The 17,996-nt window shown below is 39.0% G+C and overlaps 1 protein-coding gene across 1 annotated transcript; it reads left to right on the top strand.

Annotated features, from left to right (window-relative positions):
* The first annotated feature begins 3,701 nt into the window (after positions 1-3,701).
* On the top strand, positions 3,702-17,881 carry LOC135467868 (2-hydroxyacyl-CoA lyase 2-like). The gene is made up of 16 exons (XM_064745770.1): positions 3,702-3,839; positions 6,104-6,157; positions 6,625-6,729; positions 7,372-7,450; positions 7,733-7,824; positions 9,158-9,296; positions 9,599-9,713; positions 10,338-10,438; positions 10,706-10,815; positions 11,399-11,522; positions 12,349-12,443; positions 12,803-12,957; positions 13,083-13,220; positions 15,696-15,870; positions 16,175-16,273; positions 17,284-17,881. Exons 1-16 carry the CDS (start codon positions 3,702-3,704, stop codon positions 17,467-17,469), a joined length of 1,905 nt encoding a protein of 634 aa, XP_064601840.1. The 3' UTR covers positions 17,470-17,881.
* Positions 17,882-17,996: the final 115 nt, after the last annotated feature.

Genomic DNA, 17,996 nt, shown 5'->3' on the forward strand with positions numbered 1-17,996 from the left:
CTCTTTCATATTTTTACTGACACCTGCATAGTCATGAATCATTTCCCTTAACCCCAGTAGGATGAATTATAAAATTTTGGAAAACAGTTGATTACTAACCTACCATTCCCGGCCAGTGACTTCTTTAAAATGCTTAGGGTCCTTGGGCACTTCACTGTTAAAATCTGGAGATGTCGATCATCCCAAAGGTAAATATCCATCCATAATTATTATAGTCCAACCTCGCTGCTTGCTTGTCATTTACAAAATGGCCGCCATCTACATGGCGCGTATTGTGGTGAAGGGGACTGAGCCGTGAATATGCAAACGTCAGTACAAATATAAAAGAGCGTAGCGTAGTCATTCAGGGCTACTCCAGAGGGCAATGTCTGTCTGCATATCCATTGTTAGTCTACACACCGGTTTGAGTGATGATGATTCGTACCAGCTAGTCTTGTATTATTAGCTGGTTATAATTTCTGGGGTTGTAAAGAAGATGTTACAGTTTTTGATTGTTATTCTCATGACTCATAGCTTCATGTACTGACACCAACATAATGACTAATGATTATACATGTACCTGTGGATTTATTCGTGGAAATCACAAGAAATACATTTGTATTTAAAAAGTTCACAACACACCTGGTTGTTTAAAATTACATCAAATTAGTGTGCTCTTTAGCTCTAACTGTTTCAGTGATGGCATGTGGCGTGTATTTTCCTGAAAGGCTTGATTTTGAAGTTCAGTAGTTCATGGGGAAACTACTGTTCAAGTGTCTCAGATAGAAGCAATCAGTAGTTCAGAATTAGCATTTCTGTTTTCATTATTACAATTTTTGATACTCAACTAGCAAAGAGCATCTGTTCATCTCACAAATGAATAGGCTAACCTGCAGGTGTTGTGGTGAGATACTAGTACTGTACTACAGTAAAAATCATATTGATTAACCATTATGGTCAGATTTTGCATACATGTAGTTTGGTAGTATAGTCATGCATAATGTATGAAGATGTCACATAGGATAATGTTACAACATTGGCCTTGGTGAAAGAGCTTCATGCTTTGAGAAAAAAATGATCAGTGCAATATTCATTAAGTTCAGTACAGTTATTTTGTGCACTGAACCATACACTGTCTGGCTTGTGTTGGTACTGTAGTGCCGTGTGTTTTAAGTGTAAGTTTATGAGTATTTAGCTGAAAAGAGAAGAATTATTGGCATTTGGGACTTCCCCCTATTGACCTGATCGATAACTGCTTGAATGCATGAGCACTCAAAAATGTTCAACATCCAATGCCTACAATGGCACGAATTCCCATTTTCACAAACATTTCCCGTGTTTTATCACGTTTCTATTTCGCTCTTAACCATCACTATCATCGACATAGCATTGTGCATGGCTGTGAACTTTTTGTTCTCAAATGACATTACATTAAGAGTGACGTTACATTAAGAAGGACGTTACATAATTTTCCATCAGCCATCAAAATAAGTATCATCAGGTAATTTTTGTTATGTGCTTGTATCATAGATGTACATATTTAAGAAATATTGTTCCTACTATGGGTGTCTATTGGCAGTTTTATAGTCAATAAGGTCGATGAGGTTAAAAATATGTAGGTGTCAGGCTACGCCTTTGACCTAAAATAATAACCTCGTTCACCTTATTGACTGTGAAAACTGCTGAACATTATTTCTATTCTATAACCCTCCCCAAAACATTTAACATGGTCCATCAAAGTAAAGCTGGAAGATCCCGGCATGGTTATATTCTAAATAGTGCGTGGCCTGCAACACCAAGCAAAACCATTGCTTCCAAATAAAAGGGGTACCAACCTCTGAACAGGTATCAAACTGATCACAAATGCCACTGTTGAAATAATCTGTGAGCTTTTTTGAAGGGTGAAAGAGTAGTAGGCATTCTGTGGAGGGGGGGGGGGGATACTTTTAAAATGTGGAGAGCTGGTGATCATAGTGTATGAACTATGATATGTACATCTGTGGCCTGTATAAATGTTATCTAGGTGTATTTCAGTACATGCTTTATACTAATATCGTTTATACTAATGTCTAAAATGTCGTTATCTGTACTCGATAAATATTTATTCATATCATTGGTGTTTTAAGGCTGTGTCCAAGAATTAACAGTTAAGTTTTGAGTGGAATGGAGAAGAACAGAGTGCCTGGAAAGAACTGGAGGTTGCAATCTCCTATGTACCGTACCTGTGAAACTTTCAATTTAAAACCTTGGTAAAGGGCCCGACAGTAGCAACAAACTAGCACAAACTGTCTAAGCCAGCGTTTTGACTGTCTAAGTAAATGGTTAGGACTACATTTAGCTAGAAACAAATTTTATTCCCACAGTTACACGGATTTTTTTGTTATAGATTAACTTTTTTTTTTTTTTTGTTTTTTTTTTTTGTTTTTTTGTCACTTTAAAAGAATGTGACCAAATGGGTTTTGTTTTACTTGAAACTGGTGCTAAAATCAAACATAAAATAGTCTTTCCCAGTCATGCCAGTACCACACATTTATAGCAAGGAGAAGATGATATAGTTACATTGTAAATGAGATGTGTATTCCTAAATGTGAACAAAATTTACTGGTATGGTATATTGTCAAGTCGCTGAAGGACCAGAGTGTTTTTCTGTTCAGTCCATCTACTTGGACTTCAGTTGTACAGTGGGGATATACAGTAAGTGTATGGATAGTTAAGTGTACAGTTGTTTTATAAAGGTAATGTTAATACATGCAGGTGTGTGTCTGTACATAATACATGTACATTAATAAATGAAAGGACACTACCACTGCAGGGATTGTAGATATGTGAATTCACCTCAGTCAGCCATCGGTGACTTTCACACATGGGAGTGTATTTCCTAGATGCTAATAAATAATTAAAACATAGAATTGGTGTCTTTGTTCTGCACTGTACCAGTATGTAAGATTAAATTGATACATATTATGTGATGTGGAACATGTACAGGCCTGTTTAGTGCCATTTCTGCTGTTGACATATATTGTTGTGCACACAAAATCTTTATGTTGTGGTCTTGAGATATTTGTTATGTTGTCTCATAAAGATGTCATTTGCACAAGGTCTTCATTAAGTCGCTTTAGAATGTCATGCAGACAAAAAGTTCTTTGTCGAGACCTCGAGATTTTCACTTATTGAGTTGTGTTTTAAGAGGTTCACCCTCTGTTGCCTGCATAGTGTAATCATCCGATAGTAATGCAGAATTCTTGCGTTCACAAATTCCCCCTTCAGTCGTGCTCCCGAGAGGCTTGTAGGCCAGGATATTAGGCCTATGGGAAGAATATAGGATGTTGTGTACACAACATAATTCTGCATTTCCACTGGTTAACTATTCTGTGGCTACGACTAAATTTTAAAAAGAAAAATGTACATGAAATATTTTGGTTGGCATCGTACCGGGTCTTATTTTGTATCAGTTCAAGTTACAAGATTTTTTTTTTTAGCCACACGATCTGCTTTCACAGAATTAGAAAAATATTACTTCATGGGTTAAAATATTAATTTTTGTGTGCTGAGAATACATGGGCAAGCATGAAAGTGTACCGAGTAGGTAGGTTGGTTGATGTAAAACAGGACTATCGCAAGTACCTTTCCGCCGAAGTCAAACAGCTGAAGCCATGGGGCTTATCTACTAGGCTAGTCTACTGTGGCCAAACAGATCATGTGACCAATTTTTTTTAGAGAAAATGGCGGCCGGTCACACCATGGAAGACGTGCAGGCGATGCTGAAGAAATATGTTCTTCCAGTCGGTTTGTCAGCAGCTGCCTTTGGAGTTTTAATAGTGCTAAAGCGTCTTGGAATAATATATCAGCTATTCCATAAGGTGATTCTCCTCACAACGATGTGATCCGCCTATCAGCGTTAAATAGAAAAGTGGGGACATCCTGTGATAATCCTAACTTAGCTCCGTTGTATTTTAACGTCATGATATCGCTCGCCTTATATGACTACAATCATGCCTATTCTGTGGCATATAGATGTAGTTGTCACACAATCACTGTAACTGTGCCACGGCTGTCAGTGACCGTATCCACGATCAGCTTTGTCATCCTGAATTTCGAATTTCAACATGGCATGATGGAATTGTTCCAGTTGAAGTTCTTGAAAAATGACTCGGAAAGCAGGGTGGAATACAAGGCATTTGTTATACAAATTACAGCAAACTCTAAACAAAGCCCATATTATGAGAACATTGCCTAGTAAACTTAAATATTTGAGAAAAAAATACTATCTGCATTATGCACTAACAAGTGTGATGAGTATGTTAGACACTCTAATTTGGTATATAAGACATTTAAGTGCAGGTTTCTAAATAATTGAAAATGTTTTAGCCCAAAATAAAAAAAACTGCAGCTCTGGAAAGATTTCAAAGGAATGAGCCAATGAATTCGGTAAAATCAAAGATGGACATCTGATCAGTTAAGCCACATACCTGTAAGTATGTAAATAGAGGTGATAGGGAATGAGACTGACACAAGTCGAGTTGGCACTTTGGGTTCACTAGTTCATGCAGGTTTGGATGAGACACTATGGGGGCTCTCATGAACTATCATGGCTAAAAGATATCTTTTTGCAACAGCTGCTAGTGGCGCCGTTGGGCCAACAGATGCAGCTATGCGAGATGTGTATTCAGTCAAGCAAGTACCATAAAATCTCGTATTTTAGCTGGGTTAGTTTGCAAGAGCCCCTCTCTGTCTCGTCCATATGTGCGTGAACTCACGGAACCCTTGAGATGCCGACACAGCTTAATATAAAATGTGCACCACATTCTGTGACACAAAAATAAACAGTAGATCCAGGGTTCACTCCAGAACTGAGTTACATCGAAAAATTTCAGTAATCGATAATTGGTGAACTACCTGGTTTGGCCTCAAGTGTAAGAGAAATGGATCAAGATCTGGTCTTCAGCATGGCATTGCAGTGAGGGAGAACTGTTAATATATCGGTATTGGATCTGGCCTGTTACAAGCAGATACTAATGTGATACAACCAAAATAATGTTGAAAACGAGATTATGCCCCAATAAAAACAACAAACAAGCCTTTTGGACTTATTAGCTTTTTTACTCAGACAATACATACATCAGCAGATATACTGAACATCAAAATATGATTACATAAATTTGGCACAATTTCATATTAAAATTAAGGTGAAATCAGCATAAATATTAGGTGTGCTCATTTCAGATGATGATTTATGTTAGCAGTATATAGGTAAAGTAAGTCCGCAAATAAGTTAAGCAGTAGCTGCACAAGTTGTCTGAGTTTGGTAGTTTATTGCATTTACTCCTGGTTTGTGGACAAATTTCATGCACTCAGTGAAGAGGACCGGCCCCGATAGTACAGTTGGTAGAGCATCCGCTTCGGGGGCAGTAGATCAGGGTCAATCCTGGGCCGATTCACACCTAAGACTTTAAAAGAGGAAGTTGTAACTTGCTCGCTTGGCGTTCAGCGTGGAGGGGAAAGTGCAAGGACTGGTTGACCCGTATCAGAATAATGGCTCGGGCAGGGCGGCTTACTTGCCTTCGGGAGGCGTCTCAGTGAAGCAGCACTAGATAAAAGAGCAGTGGAAATCCGTCCTGCAGCATGGAGATACATGACATGCACTCTAAGGATTCCTTCGTCGTCATATGACTGAAATATTGTTAAGAACGACATTAAACCCCAAGCGCTCACTCACTCACTCAGTGAAGCGGTATATGGTATGGTTTGGTGGTAAGATTCATAACTCCCAACTATAATAGGTTTCTTTCTAATGAGGTAGGCCAACAACCAAACAATGTGTGGATTTTATTAAGTTTACAGGTAAGAAGAGTCAGAGTTTAACTTTAATGAAGAGCTTCTCACTTCAGCGGGATCTTCGCTTTCGCTGGATTAAAAAATAGCATTGGTATGGCTAGATTTAATGTTAGCCCTAGAATATCCTAGTCCCTGTTTTTCTTCACCCATCATACTGACCACCATCTTAAAAGGTTAAAATTCTTAGGTATGGCATTAAGGAACAATCAGTTAAATAAATAAATACTCAGTGAAGAACTGTTTGTATCCATGTATATTCTATTCCATTAATGGTTATTTTTTTTTCCAGGTAGATACAAATTCAAAAAAACATGGAGGAGAAATTGTTGCTGATGTTTTAAAAGTAAGAAAGTGAAGTATTCTGAGTTGAATCATCAATTACAAGTTTACAGTTGCAAGTTACAAGTTTTATTCTATGAACACAGTTACAGAATCCGTTTAGCAAAAGATCTTTTTTTTTTAAACAAAATACTTCTGTAATGTAAAGAAAGTTCTGCAATAAACGCAGTTATTTTATACCCAATTCCTCAACATTTACACATGCGAAAAAGCAACTTTCAGTGCAATTTATGTACATATTTAAGTAGATGTTTGAGACAGAACTACATTGGGTTGATCAACCAGTTTCAGGGCTTCACAAAAAGCATAATTTTATCAGCCTATACTGAATAATGCCTTCAAAATATACTTAAATAAAACACCTTGCAAACGTGCAAAAAGGCTTGAAGTGTGTGAAATCTGGGATTTAGTATAGTAAACCAAGTTAAATATGTGTGTGTACTTGTTTTAAGTCATATTCTCTTGTTGCAGGCGCATGGTGTGAAGAATATTTTCACTCTTGTTGGAGGTCACATATCACCTATTTTGGTAGCCTGTGAAAAACTTGGAATTAGAGTTGTTGACACGAGACATGAGGTTAGTAATAAAAATGGGAGTCTTACGTACCATAAATCATAATATTTCATAACTAGTTGATCTGTTCTACAGATCATTATATTACAGGTACATCATTACATTAAATTTTTTTAGTACCTTTAATTAAGATAAAATTATTATTGTTCAAGCGCTGAAAATTCACAAATACTACTCCAGTTTTTAACCAACAACCTCCACGTCAGGAACATAATCACAGGCAAAGCATGTCAGAGCATTTCATCAACTGGACTCTCACAAAAATAGGAGGAGAATGTGGTGTCAAAGAGGCCATACCAGAGATATTTGGCAAAATAATCAAGCAGTGCTTTTCTAATCAAATTTTTGCTATTATTTTAGGATAGCCCAAATAATTACCTTTGACAGAATATCAGCATCTTTTGTGCACACATGTATGCTACCATTTACAATCGGAAATGAAGTTTCTAAAACTCATAGGGTGGGTCGCGATTATTTTAACACTAAAAGTAGTGATATTTAGTGAAAGTCAATCATTTAAGCCATTCTTGGTAAATACAGAAAATTTATTTTCTGTCGTAATTTTTTGTTTATCACTGGTGTCTTTTTTATCTGCTCAATTTACCACATAAACAACCAAATGCTTCCACACATATTTTTTTTTAGGCGACAGCGGTATTTGCTGCAGATGCCGTGGCGCGCTTGTCTGGGACCGTGGGAATTGCTGCCGTCACAGCAGGGCCAGGTATTAAATCTACCATTCACATCTCTTAAGTTCCTAGCAGGGTGGAACATCTTTATCACATTGTGAACAAGTGTTTAGCCATTGGACATTACAACAGTTTGCAAACAATAGCCAATATATGGAAACTGTTGTAGATCCCCATTTGAGAGTGATCAGCTGTAGGTAATGGTATTCATTTCTGTTACTGTTAATGAGCACTACCTAAGGCTGACCTGTATTACATTGTGCGGCCGAGGTTCCTTTGTTTATTAAAGTTATTACTTTGTTTGATCTGGTCTTCAGGTCTGACGAACACGGTGACAGCTGTGAAGAATGCCCAGATGGCCGAGTCACCTGTCCTGGTTATGGGGGGAGCTGCTGCAACCCTTCTCAAGGTTTAACATTACATTCATATTCATATTGGAGTGTAATATATACATACATTTTGGATTGAGCGTATGAAGGCTATATTGTCATGCCTAAGAATAACCAGTTGACAGAGAATTTACTACTCTCGGGTATCCAAATGGATACAGGTGAAAACACTTCACAGGTATTTTAATCTTCAGGTATCGGATACGTATACCTGTTGAAGCGCTATACTGCCACCTTTGTTCAACAGCGGAAGAGGAAATGGTTAGACAAAAAATCAGCTATCCATAGTAAAATATGTATTTGGGAACAGAACCTTTTGCTGACTTTCTCAAGGGAACGAAAATAGGTCTATAAGAAAACACTTGCGTGTCATCGGCAACAGTCAAGTGAATTACATTCGCTGACGGCTTTGTGGTCTTCTCATGGCACGCCATAGGAGTGGTAATTCCATAATATCTCACATGTGGTTGACGTTCAGGCGGTACAAAAAGAAAAAACTCGCAATCACAGCGTCAATTTTTGTCATTTTAAAAGTACCTGGCACTTCATACTTCTACTTCACTCAACAGTTAGCTTTCAAAACAACGTTTTTGTCCATCTTTGTGTGCTGAGCTCTTCTGTAGATTGGAATGCTTATATAACGTTGTGATATATATTTACAATAGACGTCAGCGGGATTGATGTACCAAGTTAGGTCAATCAGGTAGATGGTGAGTAGCTCGAAGCAGACTTTATTTTCCAATTCGACTGAGATATTCTGAGAAAATATCGAATAAAGGTCAGTGTCAATGGTTGCAAAAGGCGTATAATTGCCTTAGGCAGGCTATGTATTAAGTGGATTTGGATATGAAGTATTGCGTTTACAGCGAGATTTGCCGATGGGGTAGCTGTTTAGAGGTACAATGTCACAGTCAGGGGTAAATGTTGTCTGGGCTAAGGATGGCAGCGATATCCACGTATCACTAACTACAAGCCATCCTTAGACCAGATTTTCAGAAATTGTATTTCGAGAGAGAGCGTCCGTCACCTATATAAACAGAGTGACATTTCAAACGATGGGGGAAGAAAAAAAATATTAAATGAAATAAAATAAAATAATTTGGCATCGGTAAAAACACGAAAAAAGAATTACGGTCGGGGCCTTGTTGAAGGGTGTAACATCAGTCAAAAAATATCATATAATATAATAATATAATAGTTTAATTTTGGCCTTGTCAGGCAATATTTTGATCCTTGACATTGCCAGTAACAATTTTAATGTTATTTTAAATTTTGACTTAAGACTAAGATCACAGACTACAGGATCCTGGGGCCGGATCCTGTACCTGAAGGGGACATGTTTGTGTTTGTCAGGGCAGAGGAGCACTTCAGGACATTGACCAGATGTCCCTGTTTAAACCTCTGTGTAAGTTCTGTGCGACTGTGAATAGTGTGAGAGAGATCGGCCCCACAGTGAGGAAGGCCCTACAGGCGGCCCAGTCAGGGACACCTGGTAAGTCACACATCATTATCAGAAAAATTTACCTCACTAGGAGTTGGCAAATACGACTTTTCTCCTTTTCAAATTCAAGTAATTGGTACAATTAATTGATCTTGATGTGAAATATTCCAGCCCTTGATGAGTTCTTGGTGTAGAGTTTAAAAAGTAATCTCTGATTTTTGAAAGTAGTATGTCGTCTATATATGATTGGTCTGCGTATACTGATTAAATTAAATTTTTGTGAATAAACATTATGTATTCATATATATTGTTCTGTGAGTAGTAAACTTTTTTGTTTACCTGATCATATGCAGGCCCGGTCTTTGTGGAGTTCCCCATAGATGTTCTGTACCCATACAGTATTGTGAAGAAGGAGATCGGGATGAAGGATGGAGGCCCTACAAGTCTGGGTCAAAAGGTCATTAACTGGTAAGGTCAGAGGTCAGGCCAAAATCCCAAGCAAACTAAAATCTGTTACATATACAGTTTCTATAATCAGTAGTTATAAATGCTGTTAATAAGAACTTGTGCATTTTTGCTTCTTCTAAATGCTGTAAGAGGCCACCACTTATTGTTCTCATTGTGCAAATTGTTGAGTTTGGTTATATTAAACATTTACTCTGAGTTGATATCTTGAAGGTCCTTGTCAGTCTAGCATTCTAGAGTGATATACTTTAGGACAGTCTCATTTCACTACTTGTCTTGGCTATGAGTTTACATTGTGCAGTTTATTTTATGCCTCATCTGCTAGGTGCAATGATTTTCTACCATATATATATATACCCTAAATGATCTTAAAATTTTACCCACAAAAGTGCATTTTTAGAGGCAAATAAGTGCTCAAAATATTCATTTTGGTGCTGAAACTTTAAACTTTACAGTGGAGTATTATCCCATCTTCAAAGCCAACCTCAAAAGACCTTTCTAAAATCAATAGAACTCTCAGAATCAGGAAAAATGGGCAAGTCTGTCATGGGTGAAATTTATGTCTGCATTCTTCACCATTACACTTATACTATGCAAAAATTTAAAAAACGAAATTAATACCTTCAGGTACCTACAAAACCACCTGAACAATTTGTTTGCTGGTGCATTTGAAGCGCGGGACACTCAACCCCTGCCTGTGGAACTCCCCTTAGCCAGCCGCTCCCAAGGTAAGATGAGAAAGACGGGTTGAGATTAATTCAATGTTCCAGAGGCACAAATGACACCCCTTTCCTTTCAGAACTTCTCAAGTTCACAAACATTCAAGTCCTTAGTTTTCTCCATTTACATTGTAAATACTTTTTGTGAATCTTTTTTCAGATCAGTTCACAGATCACATGATACATAAGGACTTTTGAAAAAGAGTTTGAACTTGAAACTCTCGTATTACTTGTGACAGGGGACTATCCTTGACCAGTAGTGCTTCTCGTTTACAGTTCAGAAGTGTGTAGAGTTGATCTCTAAAGCCAAGAGGCCTGTGATATTGTTAGGAAGCCAGGCTACACTACCCCCCACCCCGGCCGATGACCTCAAGGCAGCTTTAGAGGTAATGCACAGTTTATGCCAAGTGCCTAAGCATATAAGATACCTATTCTGACATGAAATACCCAGTTCAGATAGAAAACTGTACATGTAGTTAAACATCTTGTTATGAATAGAAGTCATTAACATGGTGGCAGGTAATTCTGTTTGAAACAGTCAGAATAATGTTAAAGCAAGTGTATTTAGATGCAGTTGCTAATGGTGATGAACTCTAAATACAAGTGTTAGTTGTCTTTTCTGTTAGATTGTACCAGTGTCAGCAGCTCCCATTCTCATCTGTCTCATCTAGAAAAAGTCATTGATTTAGAAATTTTAGGTTTTTGTTAGTTCCCCAACTAAGTTACATAAACCTCTGTAAGATTACCCTCTGTCAAAATGAAATCCACTTCAGCAATGCTAATACAATGGTTAAGCAATGTACAGCTTTATTCAGTAGACAAAACATCTTGATTGGTCTCCCTTGATTGCTGTCTTCAGTGTCTTAACTTGCATTCTCATCTCCACAATTGAATACATATAAGGTTTTGAGAGAGTTGTATTGTAGTATAGTAGCGATAGGATTATTTTGTGGCCTCTCCCATCAACAGAGTCTGGGAATTCCATGTTTTCTGGGAGGGATGTCCAGGGGCCTTCTGGGTAGGAAGAGCCCTATACAAGCTCGGCAGCAGCGCCGTGATGCCCTGAAGGAAGCGGATGTGGTCGTGATGGCAGGTATATATATTTCACTCTTGTGATTATTGTCATCATGGGTGTGGGCAGTGGTTTAGTGGTTAAAGGCGCAGTCTTTTCAGTCTGTTGCCTAAGTCACATGAGGTTTGGGTTTGTTCTCACATTTTGGGGTTGTTAAAGCAGCTAAGGATATGGTGAAGACCACTTGGCTCCTACCAATATGTTGTGCATGTCTGTGAGAAGTTTCCTGTTTCCTCCACACATAGGACTTGACCACCATCATATGATTAATACATTACTAAGTCAATAAAGACAGCATATTCTCCTCAGACTTTGTCCATTCATTTAAACCTTACCAGCATTGTATAAGTGTAATATTCTAAGTACATAAATCACATCAGTCAGTTAAATTTAAATACATTCCTACTCAACAGTCATTTCTGGATTAGTGATGTACAAAAGAAATTCCTTAGATTATGTACAGTAAGTTGATTAAAAATTGAATCCTAAAATTTTGGAGTGTATATTTTACATGCTTCAGTCGGCTAAGGTTACAGTTAGAGTGTGCTTGAACAAAATTTTTGTTATAATAATGGGCATGCTTCAGTCATGTTTTGCCAAAAGTAACTTGGTTCAGCCATATGTTTGGAGGAATATGTACATACATGTAATTTGCCTCAGCAGACATAACAAAATATGGTACTTAACTTTACTTATTTATTTAATTGATTGGTGTTTTACACCATACTCAAGAATATTTCACTTACACAACGGCGACCAGCATTATGGTACAGTACTTAACTTGCTTCTGTCATATTCGAACTACAGTGAATGATCCTCAAAGTTTATTTACTTTTGGTATTTTTAGGTGCTGTTGCTGACTTCAGATTAGGATATGGACGTGTACTGAGTAGAAAATCCAAAATCATCGCTGTCAACAGAAATAAGGAGCAGCTTTATAAAGTGAGTCAGTCATATTCAGAAATAAATTTTAAGTAAATCTGTCCGAAAGTCAGCGGCTATGTAAAATAGATATGTGCTATGTTTAACTGCATGTATGCAGCTCTATAAGTTGGGCTGGTTGGATGGTTGACTTTTTGATGTGCTATCTATTAGCATAGGTCATTGACTTGTCCAGGATTTATTATCAGATATTGCAAATTTGCAATGCGTTTTATTGTAGACAGCTTCATGGCAAATTTTGGCCTGTACTTCTGTGGTTAGCCAGTGGACTAGAGCCATTACCTTAAATATTCCTTAGGTGTTTTTTTAGGAATGTTCTATAAATAATAAAACAGTTGTATTATTTTTCATGTTTTCAGAACTCTGACATGTTTTGGAAGCCACATGTGGCTGTCTTGGCTGATGTGGGCAGTTTTGTTGTAAGTCTGAGCAAAGGTCTGAAGGGGTACAGATGTGATCCTGACTGGCTGGCCAAATTACAGCAACGGGATGAAGACAAAGAGAGAGCTAACAGGTAAAATCATATGTTTGAAATTCAACATTTTACCCGTGTGTGAAACTAAATATTATGGAAATAAAATTTGAAAATTGATCCTTTTTTTGCTTTACTAACAACAATGAATTTGTGTTCTTTTTTAGGGACAAGGCTAACGAAAAAACAGCTATTCATTTGAACCCTCTGAAGGTGTTGCATGTTGTGGAGGAAATGTTAGATGATGACAGTATTATAGTGGCTGATGGAGGAGACTTTGTGGGCAGTGCTGCATACATCCTCAGGTGAGTTAGTGGAGAGATCTGACATCAGGTGATACTGGATGAGGATAGTATTATAGTGGCTGATGGAGGAGACTTTGTGGGCAGTGCTGCTTACATCCTCAGGTGAGTTAGTGGAGAGATCTGACATCAGGTGATACTGGATGAGGATAGTATTATAGTGGCTGATGGAGGAGACTTTGTGGGCAGTGCTGCTTACATCCTCAGGTGAGTTAGTGGAGAGATCTGACATCAGGTGAAACTGGATGAGGATAGTATTATAGTGGCTGATGGAGGAGACTTTGTGGGCAGTGCTGCTTACATCCTCAGGTGAGTTAGTGGAGAGATCTGACATCAGGTGATACTGGATGAGGATAGTATTATAGTGGCTGATGGAGGAGACTTTGTGGGCAGTGCTGCTTACATCCTCAGGTGAGTTAGTGGAGAGATCTGACATCAGGTGATACTGGATGATGACAGTATTATAGTGGCTGATGGGGAAGACTTTGTTGGCAGTGCTGCTTACATCCTCAGGTGAGTTAGTGGAGAGATCTGACATCAAGTGATACTGGATGAGGATAGTATTATAGTGGCTGATGGAGGAGACTTTGTGGGCAGTGCTGCTTACATCCTCAGGTGAGTTAGTGGAGAGATCTGACATCAGGTGATACTGGATGATGACAGTATTATAGTGGCTGATGGGGAAGACTTTGTTGGCAGTGCTGCTTACATCCTCAGGTGAGTTAGTGGAGAGATCTGACATCAAGTGATACTGGATGAGGATAGTATTATAGTGGCTGATGGAGGAGACTTTGTTGGCAGTGCTGCTTACATCCTCAGGTGAGTTAGTGGAGAGATCTGACATCAGGTGATACTGGATGAGGATAGAAGTATAGTGGCTGACGGGGGACTTTGTGGGCAGTGCTGCTTACATCCTCAGGTGAGTTAGTGGAGAGATCTGACATCAAGTGATACTGGATGAGGATAGTATTATAGTGGCTGATGGAGGAGACTTTGTGGGCAGTGCTGCTTACATCCTCAGGTGAGTTAGTGGAGAGATCTGACATCAGGTGATACTGGATGAGGATAGAAGTATAGTGGCTGACGGGGGACTTTGTGGGCAGTGCTGCTTACATCCTCAGGTGAGTTAGTGGAGAGATCTGACATCAGGTGAAACTGGATGAGGATAGTATTATAGTGGCTGATGGGGAAGACTTTGTGGGCAGTGCTGCTTACATCCTCAGGTGAGTTAGTGGAGAGATCTGACATCAGGTGAAACTGGATGAGGATAGAAGTATAGTGGCTGACGGGGGACTTTGTTGGCAGTGCTGCTTACATCCTCAGGTGAGTTAGTGGAGAGATCTGACATCAGGTGATACTGGATGAGGATAGAAGTATAGTGGCTGATGGGGGACTTTGTGGGCAGTGCTGCTTACATCCTCAGGTGAGTTAGTGGAGAGATCTGACATCAGGTGATACTGGATGAGGATAGAAGTATAGTGGCTGACGGGGGACTTTGTGGGCAGTGCTGCTTACATCCTCAGGTGAGTTAGTGGAGAGATCTGACATCAGGTGATACTGGATGAGGATAGAAGTATAGTGGCTGACGGGGGACTTTGTGGGCAGTGCTGCTTACATCCTCAGGTGAGTTAGTGGAGAGATCTGACATCAAGTAATACTGGATGAGGATAGTATTATAGTGGCTGATGGAGGAGACTTTGTGGGCAGTGCTGCTTACATCCTCAGGTGAGTTAGTGGAGAGATCTGACATCAGGTGATACTGGATGAGGATAGTATTATAGTGGCTGATGGAGGAGACTTTGTGGGCAGTGCTGCTTACATCCTCAGGTGAGTTAGTGGAGAGATCTGACATCAGGTGATACTGGATGAGGATAGTATTATAGTGGCTGATGGAGGAGACTTTGTTGGCAGTGCTGCTTACATCCTCAGGTGAGTTAGTGGAGAGATCTGACATCAGGTGATACTGGATGAGGATAGAAGTATAGTGGCTGATGGGGGACTTTGTGGGCAGTGCTGCTTACATCCTCAGGTGAGTTAGTGGAGAGATCTGACATCAGGTGATACTTGATGAGGACATTGTTATATTGGCTGATGGAGGAGACTTTGTGGGCAGTGCTGCTTACATCCATAGGTAAGTTAGTGGGTAAATACAGGAGAGATCTGACATCAGGTGATACTGAAAGAACATTGCAAATTGGTGAAATATTTGTCTAAAATATTATACCAGCTGAAGAGTGGCTGTTCACACTGAGCTTTTGTAATTTACATTTTCATATTGTGGCCACTCAATGAGAACTCATGACTATCTCACACAATGTTATCAGTCCTGGAAGAGATCTTAAAACATCCTAACTAAATGTGCAGAATTTGCAGTGGAGAAAAGGGCTAAATAAAGATGGAGCAAACCAGGAAGCATTTTCTCTTTTATAATGTATTTTATCCACTTTCACTTATCCCATACCTCCATTCTGTTGACAGACCACGTGGACCTTTGAGGTGGCTGGACCCTGGAGCGTTTGGTACCCTCGGGGTTGGGGGTGGGTTTGCCCTGGGGGCCAAACTGTGTCGCCCAGAAAGTGAGGTCTGGGTCATCTATGGGGACGGCTCTCTGGGCTACAGTGTAGCAGAATTTGATACCTTCACCAGACACAAGGTATGCTAGTCCATTGCAAAATATAGTGAGATAAGAAAAAAAAAGATATGCATTTTCAAGAGGATGTATCATACTTGTCTAACAATACCTTTGGCATTTAAATTCGGGCGACATAACCACTTTAAAGATTGTGTTTTTTACAAAACCATTTGTTGATATTGTTTTTTTGGGGGGGGCAATGTTTGGTATTAAAATGTGATTTGAATTCAGTGGTACATAATTTATGTATTCCTTTATGATTTTGTCAAGGTGTGTTTGCATTACATATCAGGACTAATAATAACATATTATGTGTTTGCTACAGACGCCAGTGATTGCTGTGGTGGGAAATGATGCTGGCTGGACCCAGATTGCCAGAGAACAAGTACCGATGTTTGGGAGTGAGGTGGCCTGTAATCTAGCTGTAAGTTCATCATTGGCAATGAAGGCATACTTACACAAGGGTACCATCCAAAGAGAGAATATAAAGCTTATATATCTTGTTGCTTTACTGGTTGCAGTAGTGTGGGGGATTGAGCATATGCCTTTAAGGTACATGTAGTTATTATGGATATGCTTTTCAATTCAAAACTTTCAAGGGATAAAATCGGTGATCATGGCTCTGCCATGCTTTGCACTTAAGAGGAATAATTCAAGTGCTGAATGGTGTTCAGGTCCACCGTGGCCAAGGGCCTTTGTGTACCAGTGCAGCACATTGACCTAGAGCATCTTACCAATGTGTCTGGATCGTACTGGCTTTTTTTCCGGCCGCAGGTGGAAAGGTCAGCCAGCAACCTGCAGATAACTGTGGGCTTCCTGCAGGCTCTGACAAGTACCCTCCCACCATAATGCTTGGTGCCATCATAGAAGTGAAATATTCTTGAGTACAGCGTAAAACACCAATCAAATAAATAAATCCAATGGTGTCCTCATGTCTGAGCAGGGTATTTTGTATCATGTGCACATGTGGTGTCTTCAGCATGGCTTTCTAGTGAGGCAGCACTATTATGTGTTGTGATATGGTCAGTATAATGTTGAAAAGGTTGGAATTCCTGTACAGTTGTTTTTTTTTTTCCACATTTATGGCACAAAACATTCCGAAGGTGTCCCTGGTTTCACTAAAATGGGAGACTTTGAGGACGAGGTACACAAAAAGATCCAAATCGCTGTAGAACACATCATTTTCTCTAAGGACATCGCAATGCTTCTGCATTACATAGGTGTTTTTTGAGCACTCATACACTTATACTTGTTACATAATAAAGGTAAGAACGATCGAGTTCATAGCTTTGAAACGCGCTGTTACAGTTGGGAAGAAGTTTTACGAGTTCCCTATTGTTGATGCATAAAGACAGCTTAAACACTTGTAAGGGCACTTTAAGCTGTCAAATGCAGTATTAAAACTAGTTTATATTTCCCCTGCTTCGTTTTCAGTTCTGCGATTATCACACAGTTGCCGAGGGTTACGGAGGTAAAGGATTAATCCTGGACTGTTATAATGAGGACAAAATGGTGGATGTCATTCAGGAGGCCAAGGACAAATGTCGTCAGGGAGACAGCGTGTTGCTCAACGTTTTGATTGGCAAGACCAACTTCAGAGAAGGCAGTATATCTGTGTGAATGGGTCCACCTATTTACTCTATAAAATCGGAGACAAGTTTGATCTGTATTGAATGAATATGATATCTCAAGTGGATAGTGGACCTCATTATTAAACAGTAGCATTTACTTGATTCTTTGAAATGACGAAGCTTAATTTCCTGCTCAGGTAAAAATGCTGACTTGAAGTACATGGATTTGGGTACAGGTGTGTGAACTTCTGGAAATAATGATGCATTTAGTATTATTGGGTAAAGGACCATAAAATATGAATGCATTTGACATATCCATCGATTATAAATCTTGCCATCTGCATCCTTTACCTATATTGTATTTACGTTCGTTAGGGCATTTTGTTACATTTTGATTGGGTGATAACAATACCAAGTTGATTATCAGGATATACATTATCCATGTATACTATAGTATCGTACAGTTTTGATTATATGGATGTACATGCATACACAAGAGTTAAGTGGGTCTCCGTATTTCTGTGTCCGTAAGCAGAATTTTTTCAGCATTTCAGATTGTATGATTTTATTTATGTG

This window comes from Liolophura sinensis, chromosome 6 (assembly GCF_032854445.1).
Source record: "Liolophura sinensis isolate JHLJ2023 chromosome 6, CUHK_Ljap_v2, whole genome shotgun sequence".
Lineage (NCBI taxonomy): Eukaryota > Metazoa > Mollusca > Polyplacophora > Chitonida > Chitonidae > Liolophura > Liolophura sinensis.

Bases quoted from the DNA above. Each gene is read 5' to 3' on its own strand.
- LOC135467868 (XM_064745770.1), top strand. From the start codon at position 3,702: ATGGCGGCCGGTCACACCATGGAAGACGTGCAGGCGATGCTGAAGAAA. The intron at 11,523-12,348 runs GTATATATATTT...TGGTATTTTTAG, and splicing joins GGATGTGGTCGTGATGGCAG to GTGCTGTTGCTGACTTCAGA. The intron at 13,221-15,695 runs GTGAGTTAGTGG...TTCTGTTGACAG, and splicing joins AGTGCTGCATACATCCTCAG to ACCACGTGGACCTTTGAGGT.